This window comes from Cygnus olor, chromosome 10, assembly GCF_009769625.2.
Source record: "Cygnus olor isolate bCygOlo1 chromosome 10, bCygOlo1.pri.v2, whole genome shotgun sequence".
NCBI classification, from domain to species: Eukaryota; Metazoa; Chordata; class Aves; order Anseriformes; family Anatidae; genus Cygnus; species Cygnus olor.
The window spans coordinates 115,552-130,245 of record NC_049178.1 but is presented as its reverse complement, the minus strand read 5'-3'; the positions used below and the strand labels follow the sequence as shown (position 1 = coordinate 130,245).

General features: G+C 36.1%; 1 protein-coding gene across 4 annotated transcripts in view; it reads right to left on the bottom strand.

The window, feature by feature from the left end:
- Window positions 1–14,694, bottom strand: part of IL17RD (interleukin 17 receptor D) — a 52,210-nt gene that overhangs the window by 16,962 nt on the left and 20,554 nt on the right. For all 4 annotated transcript variants that reach the window (XM_040569018.1, XM_040569017.1, XM_040569019.1 and 1 more), the window contains one exon: window positions 2,402–2,459. In XM_040569018.1, coding sequence (XP_040424952.1) covers window positions 2,402–2,459 — 58 coding nt within the window. The remainder of the gene's footprint in view (window positions 1–2,401; window positions 2,460–14,694) is intronic.

The window sequence follows — 14,694 nt, the reverse complement described above, 5'->3', positions numbered from 1 at the left end:
ATCCGTATGTGATTTAAACAAGAAAAGTAATACCAAATTTTATTACTTTTAAAGCCTTACAATATTTAGGCTCATATTCTGTGGCACAAAGAGAAGTAGTGGCTAGGGAATTCAATAGTTCTGGAGCATAACATACATGAACATGTACACATTAAAAAACATCCCGCTTTTGAACGAGTAAAACCAACAAGTTAATCAGTAGATTATATATTACTGGCCAATGATAAATTCTAAAAACCAGACATAATCTATATGCTATGTATTTGTCTATACAGAGTTTGTAAAACTAAAACATGAAAATTAAGTGCTATTATAAGGTGTGATCTTAAAGAAAGGAAGGAAAAAATGCTAACTAAAAAGCAGTTTTAGAAAATGGCTTTGTGCTATGAACAACAATGGTAAGAGGCCTTTTATGTAACTACCCCACAATTAAAAATAGAATGGTTTGTACAGCATCACTTTTTTCAAAAGCTGGGCAATTGGTATTTACTTTGCTGTCTGTAGAATTCTCTTGCTACGAGTGAAGGGAATGACAGCATGAACTTCCTCTGAGGAGAACAGAGTATCTCTTTCAATGGAAACTTTGAAGTAACAGTTTTTTGCTAGGTCTGGAACTAATTAATAGAAAGCCCGAGATTTTGGATTCTGGTTGCTAAAATGTTATGGTCAAATGACAATTTGCCAAAATGCAATATAGCACAAATATCTGAGGTTTCACTGTGAGTCATTGATTTACATTTTTTAAAGATCAACAGAATTAGGAAGAAAACAGCTGGGGAAAAATGCACCCTTTTCAGGAAATCACTTTTTACTTGACTACACGTGAACTACTGAAACCTACAAACATTTGTTTTTCACCTGAATAAATAATCTACCCAACTAATTTAAGAACATAAACCAGAATCTCATTAGAGTTTATGGCAAAATAAAAGCATTTAAATCACAGCCAGCAAGCCCAATTCTCTTGTGTGCTAGCTTATTCAGTATAAGATTGTATTTCCACATTACATGAACTCTTTAGCCTTGATATCAGGGACCTCTTTCCCTAGCACTGTGTAACTCAAACAACTCCTTTGGCCAGGAAGTGTGCAGTGCCAGCAGAACTTTGAATTAACACTTGTCATTGGTTAATCATAGCTCCTGGTGCCAGAATTAATGGAAAAAACATGACAGATACTGGGACTTAAACAGGCTCTATCGTGTTAACTAAACACGGGGATCTCTGCTCTCACTGATATTTTTTCCTGTTTTCCTCTATACAGATAACAAATTGTAACTTTTTTGAAGTTCTCTCTTGTACAATCTGACATGCTTAAATTTTGCTCATTTTCTTTAAGCATTAACAGCAGATTAGATAATAAATGAATTCACGAGGAAAGATTCCAAACTCAGAAATAAGCATAAAAATAGAGAAGCATAAGGATGATTGGAATTAATTCTTTGTGTAGACAAAAAAAAAAAAGTGACTTGTGTTGGCATTAATACAAACATTGCTGTAAATTAAGACCTTCTCTTGAATGCATATTGAATGTATACTGATGATGGCCACTAAATGCCCCCAAATAGGTAAATTTCCAATGCACTCAATATTCATGCCTTCCTGAATGGAAAACACAGGTGACACAAACCTTTAAAAAAAAAAAGAGAGAACAGTAAAATACAGCCATTTAGCAGATCCTTGAATAGTTTCAAGGTATTATTGCTGCAATCTGCTTATTATGATTATTATGATTACTTTATCGGTTTAGCTGCAATATAAACCATGTACATCACACCTCTGCTAAAGTACTAAAACCACCTGACTTCACTGAGATATGGATAGTTTTCCACTAACCTGGGCTCTTTTTGGACTGTAGCTAATCTAAAGCTCCTTGTATTTCACCCAGCTGAAGAGACATTACTTATCTTCAATGCTAAAATTCCATATTAATCCTTATAGACATATATTTTGAAAATACTTTTCCTGTATATGGATAAAAATTACATATATTTTCTACATGAAACGTGGCTTTCTACTTGATTTTTTTCCAGAAAAATTACATATCAAAATGCATAAAGCTTGAAATAATGCTTTCCGATGAACTGGTGTGTAGTAAACCTTTCAATGACTGCATTCTTCCACAGAGTAAAAACATCCTTCATAATTCTCCTACCAATACTGAGTAAGTGATCTGAAAGTGAAACTACTGCAAATGATTAGACCGTATTATTCTAATCAGTGAAATGCAGGAAAGACAAGACCCATCTGACCCATCTGCAACAGATCTAGATTTCAAAGTTATTTCAAAACTAAAGAGCTTACAATATTCTTAGAGCCATTTTTAAGAAAGATGCTGGTATACATTGACAACAGTGTCAGAGTCCTTGATTTTTGTGATTATATTGCAGATTTTCAACTTACTGTCATATTTAAAGGTGATATTGAGTAGCGCATTCATCTTGGTGGCTGGTGACAGGCCCTGTAGAGAAATATCAGGAAAATAATTTAAATAAAGTGACCTATTTTGAACATTTTTTTTTGTAAATAGTTTTTTGGAGGATGACAGAACTCATGAGGAGGTTTTCTTCCTTCTGTTTGGGTACGCCATCAGTCAGACAATCTGAATACAAGCAATGACAGAACAGATTGCATATACCTGCATGTGCTCACCTGCCACCAATTTGCCAAATGTAATACGCAAGATGTAAAAACAAAGAGAAAAGAAAGTAGTCTGACCTGCCCAACAGATGTGAACCACAGAAGTTTATTTTTTAAATAAAGGTATCTGATATTCTCAACTTCCATCATCTAGGTTAACGATGGAAGATACAAAACAAAACCACCTTTAATCAAGATTTAAGGATACATCAAATTGGGTTCTCTAGGGCATATACAGTGCAGAAGAGAAGAGAAATGACAATCTGTTGCAAAGCTGATGCCAAATCTACAGTCATGAAAAAGAATATCAGAAGTTCAAGCAGAAAGAAGAAAAAATGTACTGTTAAGCACTGTGGCTATAGCACTTTGTTTTCTTGGTGAAGATCATTTCCAAGAAAAAAAAAAAAGGTAGGAGCAAAACAGTAAATAAAGTGATTAAAGAGCATTCATCACCTCCCAGACATTCCTCATCTTATTAACTTCCTTGGAACAGGTGTCTGAAGGACTCTATTACCTCATTGTTCACTGGGCAAACTAAGAAACCAAATTTTCAGCACGCTCAGAATTCACCCGTAATCATGTCATCCTTTTTTTGTAAGTTTAGTATTATTCAACGCTCACATGGAACTTGAAGATCAACATAAGCAGAGGTACAATAAGGCAGGACAAAAAAATACCTACAGCCCGGTTCATCAGGGTGCCTGGACTGTATATGGGAGAAACGGTTACTGCAGAGCATCAATGCCTTGTGTCCAGATACATGCCCATGCCTGCCCTTCACTAACTTATTATATACAGATACATTTATAAGTAATTACTGTTGCTGTGCTGTATCATTCTTGTGGAATTTACATTTCAATGTACTTTGATTGAGTCCGATGTGGTTTACGCGCTGGGACACTTCTGGTTTATTTATGTCAGAGGCCCCCATCTAGAGACTTCTATCATTTTAACATGTATTGTAAACATTTTAAAGAAATTTTTGCTGAGAAAAGCTTAATTAGACAAACACACAGACATGAAATTTAAATTCCAATCTTTCCATTGATTATTGGCTAAAATCAACAAAGAGTTGAAGGGGAACAAATGATAGCGTGAATTTCCAACTGGAATAATTCCAATAATTTTATTTTGTAACTTTCTCAGTAGGAATGCATATTGCAGAAATCCATTCTGCCATATCAGACAGCCTTTTCTATTATCAAATATTATCAAAACAGACAACGCCTCAGCTGAGGACCAATTGGAGAACTATCCCATTGCTCTCCTGGGGGAATCTGAATGCATTTGCAGGCAGATGAGTCTGATGTGTCTCTTACACCTACACAGAAGAACATTGGACTTAGAGGTGGCAATGACTTATCTTTCAGAAATCACTGAAATGGCTTTGGAAACACAAAATGTAGGGTTACTCTAACCCTTACTAGACACAAAGTTCAAAACTGTAACACTGAGTCTTATTCCCTGAAAGGCAACAAATATCTTATTTACCATTTATAAAAAAAAAAAAACCAACAAAAAGATACCCTTTAAAAGGAATTATATCTGGTTTTACCACTACAATGTAAAGAGCAGAAGTAAATACTATAAAAGGACTCCAACTGTAATCAGATGTTGTCAGGATCATGTGTAAACATGCACTGCCTCTCACTTGATAGGTTTAGAAAGAAGAACAAAAAAAATGAGTACAGTAACCTTAGAAAAAGATGCAAAATATAGCACATAAGGGATAAAAGCAAAGCAGATCTTGACATTATTCTTGGAAGTGAATTTTGTAATCTCACTTTCTTCTTAGGTGGCTTTTCATTTGTTTAGCTTTCAATTAGTTTGCCATTAAGCAAGCTGCTATCTGAAAAGGTTTCCTGAAACAGGAAGGTGACAATTGTTTCCAGTCTTAACTTTTCTACTAATTTCTATTCTCTTCTGAAACATTTTCTGTTTCTTTTACGCTATTAAAAAAAAAAATCTCATTTAACTTTAACAAGGGCAAAAAAAAAAAGACACATTATGTGTTTGATAAAACATGCAAAAAAAAAAACCAGAAACCTATTAACTTTTTATATTTATAAATGAGCAAAGGCAGATAAGCCATTGAATTAATACCTGTCTTAATACCTGTCTTCCTTTTGTGTTACAGAGCTGAAGTTCTGAGGATGACAGGCAAATTCTATCAAACATCGCTGAAAATCAGCACAAGTATTTTAATTAATTTGGTCTTTCACACCCTAAATTCAAAAACTGTCTAAAAGGTCCAAAAAGGCTGTAGACATTTGGAAGAGTTAGGTGTACCTTAAAATGTTGAAATAGATAATTGCCATATGAGCTGTAAGTTATAACATGTACGCTAATCAGACAACTTACCATGTTAAACTTTGCTACTAATCCTCCAAATACTTCCTGCTGTGAGTTGAACAACATATTCTTCCAAGAAGCATTCCCTACTATTTAAGCCATAAAGTAGTTGTGCTCTTTAAATGGCTTATAGCTAAGACAATTTGTTTAGAGCATCTTACTTGACAACTATAAATACTAATGTTATGGCCCTAGGGTACTACATTCTTAGTTAATTAACCACTACCATTTGTTGAATTTACATGCAGCTTTTAATTTATTCTGATCATTGCTAGAAAGCAAGTCTCCATTGCCTGGGGCTTTGTCTATAAAATCCCTTTGGTCCACATACTTCTTTATACCGGGACTAAAAAACACATAGGAAAGAAAATAGCCAAAACATCTTTAAGAAAAACTGTAGACCACTGATCTTTAAACAGATAATCAAAGTTGAAATGCACAGATTAAATTACAAATAATCTTGTTTGTTAAAAAGTGGAGGTGGGGGGCTGTTATCTGTAATAACATTAAGTCTCACAGTACGTGAGCTCAAAACACAGAACTCTGCAGAAAACATGATAAGCTAAGATCCAAATCCCACATCTCTGTTGGGCAAGCAAGTCAGAATGAATTTCCACCACAATGCACGTACCTCAAGTCACAGAGATCAAGGCTGGATCTGTTCCTCAATCCACATCAACAACTTGGATAGTTAAGATCCTAAGATATCTTAAATTAGCAGAGTTCTGAATACTACTAATACACCTCATCTCCGGAAGAACGAATGACTAACTCATTTGGATGATCAAGGCATGTGTGGGCATTTCATTTTAAGCATCCATCTTTCAACACGAAAAAGTAGATTATTCATAAGAGACAAAGACTATTATTATTGAAAGGTAACCTCTACTTTGTTTGTTTATAGTGTTCTAATATGTGCCCTACATATACAGTAACTATTTATTAATGAAATGCGCTTAGAACAACTGTTTCTCCCCATTATGAGGCCAGAGAGGAACAAAGTTAGGATTCTATTTCCAGAAAAAAAAAAAAAAAAAAAGCTTAAAGAAAATTTTGACCACAGGAACTAATTTTGCCTCTGAGGAAAGTTAAATTTAACTAATGTCTGCCTTCAGAGGCCGTAAGTAAATTAAATACAATGGAAAGAATTTTCTTTTAAATCTGCTTTATTTTTGTTGTCGAACTTTTTCCTCTTCAATTTAAAACACATACTGTTTCATATTCTTTGTCAAGCTGAAAGTAATATCTTTTTTTATTTGACACTTCCTGCCAGAGATGAAATTGATGATTTCAGAGTTGTCCTATGAATAACCATTTTTACAAACAATACTGAAGTTCACTTCAACATTCAACTTTTTTGAGCAAACACTCTTTCATTCAAGAAAGGCAATTTGTGCGTGTGAATAGGCACTGTCAGGCAGCCACTTTAAGATCAATACTAGGAAACGGAGATATGTGCTAGCACTAATTACAGAGATCTGGTAAAGGAGGTAGGAAATCACTACCCCTCAAGCATAGCCTTGTGCACCAGACCAAAACAGTAATCATGATTCATCTTTCATATGTTGTTAATCAATGCACACATGGTCCTAATTTCATGCTCCCCTAAGGCAAACTGAAGGGACAATTGTTTTTGAACTCTAACATCAAGATGAATAATCAATGTTTATCATACTCAGTGCTCAGTAAACTAGGGGCTTTATATTTGACATCTGCTATTTTCATTTTAAAGCTTCCTTGATGTTTTCAACCAAGTTAAAATATTTCTACAACCATCAATGAAAGGATTAATTATCTGTATTATTCATACGCCTCCATCCTGGACTGCTTCCAAAAGAATATAACAGAATACATAATCCACACTCATGTATGCTATACAATTTGTGTATACTCCACTGACTGCAGAATGAATTCTAAACACCGGATAGATGGCTTTGTACTGTTAGTACTATATTCTTGATGTAACTGCTTATTCCAACTCTAAATGTTTCTCATATTTGCCTTTAGATATATATCTTCCTGCATTACATACACAAATTATGGGAATAACATTTAAAAATAAAAATCTCAGTTACTGTGAAGAAGTTTTAATAAAAGTGAATTCATGGATCAATAGGCTTCTCAGTGCCTATTTTAGACTTGAAATTGTGACCTGGATTCTTCAAAATATTCTCTTTCAACTTCTGCTAACAAGTCAGTTTCTTTTACGTTCTTTCCCATAAATCATTACATTGTTTGCATAAGAAATTACCAGATTTTAGTCTGTTCTGTTATTTATTTACCGTTTGACTGCTTCATCTTTAGAGCCACTGCAAGTAAGTTCAGCTGCAGAGGAGCTGAATGTGTCTTTGTGGCATTTGCATCCTGCATTTGGCCTGAGATACAAAAAGCAGAGCAGTTTTTACTTCATTATAAACTATGTATTGGGGAAATGAAAGACTCATTCACAAATGTGAAGGAACTTCAAAAATCAAACCCACCCATCCCAGCAGTGAGTATAGTTCAGACACTCAAAATGCATAAGTATTATTTAATTTAATGGTGCTGCAGAACCGTATGGTATATACTGTACACTTCTGTCCCACAGATCATACTTTGAAAATAGTGATGTAAAGAATACATTAATGAGAGATAGGAAAGAAAATATTAACTATAATTTACTAAGTTGCATACATGAGCTAAATTAGTAATGTTCAAGCTTCAGAAAAAAAAAAATAGTCGCTGACTGGTCTATTCTGAGCAATGGCGTCATAAAAAAACAAGTAGTGACCATCTTCTAGAGACTGTTGTAAGGAAAATAAATAGTAGCAAGAGCAAAAATAAGTGCATGATAAATTCCTGGAGCAGCAGAAAAGTCCAAAAAGAAACCAGTAAAAGGAGAAAAACTAGAAGCATGCACAGATGAGGGACAACAAGTGTTGGAACAGACTAGAAATCCATCTATCTAGATGTCCTACAAGAGGTGCAGAGGCACAGATGAATTTATGTGGAACCAAGCAGGAGCTGGATATTTAAATAATAAATGTGTTAGTTATTCTAAAGATGAAAGGAAATATGTCAAGATCAAAACAAAATTAAAGAGACACTTTTAAGACCACACAGAAAGATGCATACTTGATGATGCTAATTTTAAATATAAGCAGAATGGTTGAGAAAAAGAATATCCAAATGCTATATCCTATTTGGAAAGCCACTCTTACAATGAAAATTCTAAAATGGGGTGGTTATGTTGCTATGGAAATTTTTTTTTTTTTTTCAAAAGAACCTTCTAATACTTCAAAGCAATCTCTGCCTTTAAAAAAAAGTATGAAAACATGCTTTTGAGTGTGAAGTAATTGCAAAAACTAAGTGGCTTCTGTTAACTGATACTTACAAAGCAGCTTCTTCGAGGAGATTTCCCCATTTCCATATTTTGAGACACATTCACGCTTGGTGTGAGCACGTACAATTCCACTGAAGTCAGTGGCATAATTACCTCCCGCAGTCAGGTCTAGATTTAGCCAGCAGTCTTTTCCATCAATGTTTTTGTTTCTTTTTCTGCAGTGCCTCAAATTGTTAGAACTTGTCCTCAAGCATCACAAGAGGTAGATTCCCAGACCAAGCAACCCTGAGAACACCTGACTTCTGCATCTGGGGATTTGCAAACATTACTCTGAGTTGACAGAAGCAGAGACTGCAAACCTTTAATTTTATCATCCCCAAGACTATTTCTGTCCCTAACCCTTTTACATCCCTTTACTTTCAATCCCTCTCGTAAGAAAATCAAAAAGAAAAATTACAGCCAAGCAGTGTTTTCCTCAGATCAACAAGAAAACCCTCTGGTGTTCAGGACATACTAGTTACTTAGTTACAACCAATGCCAAAGGCCCAAGATAAGCATGCACAGGAACAACAGGTTAGCAGAAAAACCAGTATAAAGCCTCATATCAGAACTCAGTACTAAACCTCAAAAATTGCCAATAACATTTGCAACCCCACCATCCCCATCCACTGCCCCACCCTCCCTGTGTGTGGAGCCTCTGGCCAGCCCTTCCCCAGCACAGCCTCCTCAAGAGCAGCCTTTTGTGTTCAAAGACCCTGCTTTTCCTTGCACGTTACTTGCAAAAATTCAACAGTAAGTCTCCAGGTGTCAGGACATTAACACGACTGTCCCTTTCAGACAGAGCATTAGGTTGTCTGGTAGATCGATTAGGCCCAGCCTCTGAACATGGAGAAGCCCCATTCCAGGCGAAGCCCCCTCAGTGTGGCGTGGCCTGGCAGCGAGCAGCAGGCCTGGTGCGGACACAACTCACCTCCCTTCGTTTTAGAACCATTGGACATGTTCACATTTGGCATATTCCTTCTCCATCTCCCAGAATACAGCTTTTTTACCCCGGTTCAAGCCCTGTGACTTGAAGCAAGCATTATGAAGCATTCACTCTAGGCTTTTTTTAAAAGAAGTACTAACGAACGTGACAGCCAAACTCCTTTAAAGCAGTAAAAAAAACTCAAAATGAAACCATACAGATGGCCCAGTGACCATGGGCATCGAGGTATAACCAGAAAAAAGCTTCACGTAAGAATCTGGGAAATGCAACATTCTTTTAAAAGGAACATATAATACTTATTTCCCTAAACCAAATTTAAGAAACTCAAACTCCATTTGGATAAGACGAAGAGAATTGTCCTGACCTTTCACAATCACTCAGTATGTCATTTTTCACGAAATCATGACATTACCTATGTTTTTATGGTTGACCTTCCACATAAGTCTTCCACATTTTGTCTGAACATACTGTTCTGGCATTTCTACTAGGTACAGTTTTCTCAAGTTCCTCCTGCCATGAAAGGATATTGAATTATGCAGCTGCTGACTTAAATCCTATCAGAGGATGAGGTAGACCCTAAAAACACGCTTGTATACTTGTGTGACAGCTAGTCTCATGGGGGTCATGTAAGATTTTCAAGTGGAACATGCTGACTGAAGATCACTGATTAAAGTGTATCCTACCAAAAAAAAAAAAAAAGCAAGGAACCAACCAACTGAACAACATAATACAGTAAAAATGTATTATTGCCTCATTCCTGGCTATTTCGGTCTCTATTTTTAAAAAAGGCAATGTGGAAAGTTAGCTTGAACTTTATCAGTCAATCCAATAGAGAGGTAGGAAACCATAATAAAGTAAGAAATAATATGAGAAGTATTTACAGCTTGACTCTTCAGTATGTAAGATGGCTCCACGTAGCTGTTCACTGAACGTATGTCAACTGGTTTGCTTTAAGGAACAGACAGTTCTTAAAGCCACAACTTAATGACAATAGAAGCAAGTTTAATCCATACCATTTGCTGCCTACCGTGAAAATCTTAAATCTCTCGGTCAAGCCCAGGAATTCAATGCAGCAAAGTGTGGCAGAAAAAGGGCACCAGCTCTTATTTCTCTCATGCAATTTACTAGATTGCTTAAGAAGTTTTCTATAGTCTGCCCTGTCGCACTTGATTTTTTCCAACTTTCTTGTGTGAATAATGTTAAATTAAAAGCCTTCTAAAAAACTTTAAAAGCCCCTGAAAAATTATCAGAATATTTTCAAGCCACGCACGTTCCCCATGAACATGATAGAAATGCGCTGAGGATACTCAGATGCCAAAAACGTGTAGTTAAACCAGTGCTCCCTTACTTGTGGGATGTCATCCCTGGCAGGAGGGACAGGAGAGGAGACGAGGCAATGGGGAAAGGGAAGGGGAGAACAAGCAATGCCAAGCCAGGTGCACAACTGGTAGCTGGGCCTTGGTAGTAATGGGGTGCAGAGGTACAGATGTTTTCAGAGGGACCCCAGACAATTCAGTTTGAGAAACACTGATTTGTGCTATGAACAACAAATAGAATAACTCACTTCTGAAATAATGGAAGAGGTGAAATTAATGAAGCCTGCTATGCACACTTACTACATAGCATCCTATAAAATGAACAAGCTAAAGGAACAATTCTGTAAGCACAGGATTTTAGCTATTGCATAACTACTTTAAACTAGCATATCTAGGAAACAATAAAACATATTATTTCATTGACTGTACACTTATTTGAAAACTTGCAGAACCATAAGCTGAGAGGGACAGTTTTGCTTTCCCAAAAACATTCAAAGAGTTAGAATACCATGAAAAAAAGGTTTCAAGAGGCGATTAGGATATTTCTAAGCAAACAAGATACAAAAAAAAAGTATTTTCCTTTGAAGCTGAACATATGCAATGACACCCAGAGTATAACTATAGGAATTTATTTCCAAAATCATGAATGATTCATTAATGATGTTTTGCTGCCAGATTCCTACCTTTTAAATTAGGAATTCCTAACACAAGCTCTTTGATCCCAGGTTTCATGCGAGTAATTGTACAATCTGTAAAGGTAACTAGGACTGAGCATCTCTTAAGCTTCACTTAGAACCCATGCAGAAGCCAAGACGGTTCACAAAAGCACAAGTTTGGCAGGCTCTCTCTCAATTAAGAAGATACCACCATCTCCAGTTCCAGTTTTTCTGCCATCTTCAGCAGCTAGAGCACAAAACCTGGGATCATAATGGCAATGACATGGATAACCAGAGGGAAAACCAATTCCAAAAAGAAAATGTCTAGTTTCACACCCAATCAAATAAATTTACAGGTTTCTAAAAGCAAATGGAATTTTTAAGGACTTCAAAGGCCCACTGTATTAACATCTGGAGGATGGTGGGGGAAGGGATTTTTAAGACCATTCTCCACTCTTTTCTGTCTCCTTTTCCATCTCCATCTCTCTTTCATTCCAATGTTCAGTATCAGACAATCATATTTCCTTCACTATGATAATTCCTCAATACTGGAAAATACAGGGATTGTACCATCAGCATGTGAGGTTAGCAGCACTGAAATCTGGCCATCATTTGCAGTCTGATGTCGCTTTTGTGTTAACATAAACGCTCTCCAAACAACAGCATAAAAGCTGTTTGGTTTTTGTTTGTTTTCCTGCAGACCTTTAACACAGTTAGTTTAATTAATCTGATCAAACAGACATTTGGAAAAATAAACGAAAGGATAATGCAGGACAGACATTGAGAAGTAGGAACTTTCTTGTTTTAGTGATTTTACAACCACAATATCCTGTTTAAAAATAAATTATTTTCTCTCTGCTGTTTTTCTGTTCAACTCAAACAAACAGTAAAGAAACTGGCTGTACACAGTTATATGGTCAAAGCAAAATTAACTTCTTATATTTAACTGCATAAAGTAAATGAAGTGGAAAAAGGCCAAAAAAGTTACCATTTTGCCCTTTTTGTGTAACTTACAATGATAACAGCCAAATAGTTTTTGTTTATTTTTGTATAATACTGGACACGTAATTCCCCATCTTTAAATGGAAGGCCACGTTTCATCTTTTCCATTCTCTCTCTGTTTTCTCTCATCAGGGCTCTCTCACTACTTTTACATGCATCATCTAACACAATATGATCTGTCTCAATTGGCACACCAAATTCGTAAACCAAATTTGTTAGCATGCTAGTCCAAGTACTCTGCACAGATAAAGATGTAATGGACAACTACTATAATAGACAAAATTTTGCTAATAGTAGACAGTAAGTCTGCCATGCAATGGTTAAGTATTATATGTCTGTTGTCTTTAGAGCTGAGACAACAAATTTTCTAGGAACTCCTTCTTGGCTAAGCTTAAAGGTAGAATGTTAATGGTGTACAATCAGAAAGTACCTCTATCATATTTAAGTTCTACTCACTAGAAAAGTGACACAAAGGCATTTGCTGTATATAAGTACTGACTTGTTTTTTAAAATAAATTTAATTTTCAGATTTACTAATAGCTGATGAGTTATTAGCATTATACACAGTCCAGCATTCAATATATACGGACTTACCAGGTTTGTTCAGAAAACAGCTTTATGATCTTGATATACACATACACGGATCAAACTCAAGTATTGTCATCATTGAAATACTGATGCCTATAAAAGCATAAGATCCAGAATACTGGAACAATTCTGCTCCTAGTATGTTTCAAAAATGAGTATCAAGATGGAATAAATGATATGAGGGAAAACTCTTAGTTATTAAGTGGGTATAAGTTTTTGATGGTGTTCCTGAATTTCATATGTTGATAAAAATGGAAGATAGTACATCTCAAAACAAATGGTCCAATGAACAACAATCTGCATGCTATTTCCCATACTTCTTTATTAAAAGAACTTAATACCTTAGACTCAATGAGGGAAATTTGGAATTTCCCTCATTAAACCATACTTTTCCATGTATTTTCTTGGATAATTACAGGCATTCTCTGTCTTATCTTGACATTGGAATAACCTATGGCATCTAGCACCACCACCACCACCGCCCCCGGAATTCTTGAAAGTTGCTTATGCCTGTCAAAGATCATGACTAAAGTATTTAAAAGTATTTTTTTAAAAATAGAAACAACCCAGTAAAAATATTTCAGGTTTGAAAGGACATATTGGTGCCAACACATTATTTGGAGATACGTTACATAGCATGAAATCATTTGCTACAAGTGTTTTAAAAATCTCCACTTTCTCATTTATTTTGCATTTATATTCACAATTACGATTATTTCCGGTTTTTTTTTTTTTTTGCTCTCTACTTCTCAATTTCATTACAAAGTGCATGCATGTGCACACACGTACACACACGCACAAAAAAACACACTTAAAACAATTCTGAGTGAAACTGTCATTGAGTGTGGATTAACTGCTTTGTCTGTAGCTGTTCTACCTAAAAAAGCAATTCTGTTATTTACTGCATTGCTGGAGATATTCATTGCAAACAAACTTTGAGCTAGCAGATAGAAAATACTTCATTTGTAGTACAAGGCAAGTTTATCTATTTGATTTGTAACTTTTGAAAATGATAACAGCAGCTGCTCACAAGGAAATCTTAAAAGCAGAACATTACATAAAGGCTGGAATGCAAAAAATTTGATATAGCATGTCAATTTTGTTTTGCGTGTGTTCACACGAGTTCCTCTCCCACTGTCCGAATCCTCTTCCTGTATTCTTTGAGAAAAACCGACCCTGAACGTGTGCGGGATTTGCTGCTCCACCTGGATCCATACAAGTCCATGGGTCCGGATGGGATTCATCCCAGGGTGCTTAAAGAGCTGGCAGACGTCATCACGGGACCTCTCTCAATTATTTTTTGACAGTCTTGGGAATCTGGAGAGGTCCCATTGGACTGGAAGCTGGCAAATGTTGTGCCAATTTTCAAGAAGGGCAAGAAGACCCTAGCAATTACAGGCCTGTCAGTCTCACGTCAGTGCCTGGTAAAATTATGGAGAGGATGATCCTTGAATCTATTGAAGCGCACCTGGGGGACAATGCAGTCATTGGTCCCAGCCAACATGGGTTCATGAGGGGTAGGTCCTGCCTAACAAATTTGATTTCCTTTTATGATAAGATCACCCATCTAGTCAATCAAGGGAAACCAGCTGATGTGATTTTTTTGGACTTCAGCAAAGCTTTTGACACGCTTTCCCATAGGATCCTACTGGACAAAATGTCCAGCATACAGCTAAACAAAACCGTCATATGATGGGTGAGCAATTGGCTGACGGGCAGGGCTCAAAGGGTTGTGGTAAATGGGGCCACATGAGGCTGGTGGGTGGTCACTAGTGGGGTCCCTCAAGGCTCCATTTTAGGGCCAGTCCTCTTCAATGTTTTTATAAATGATATGG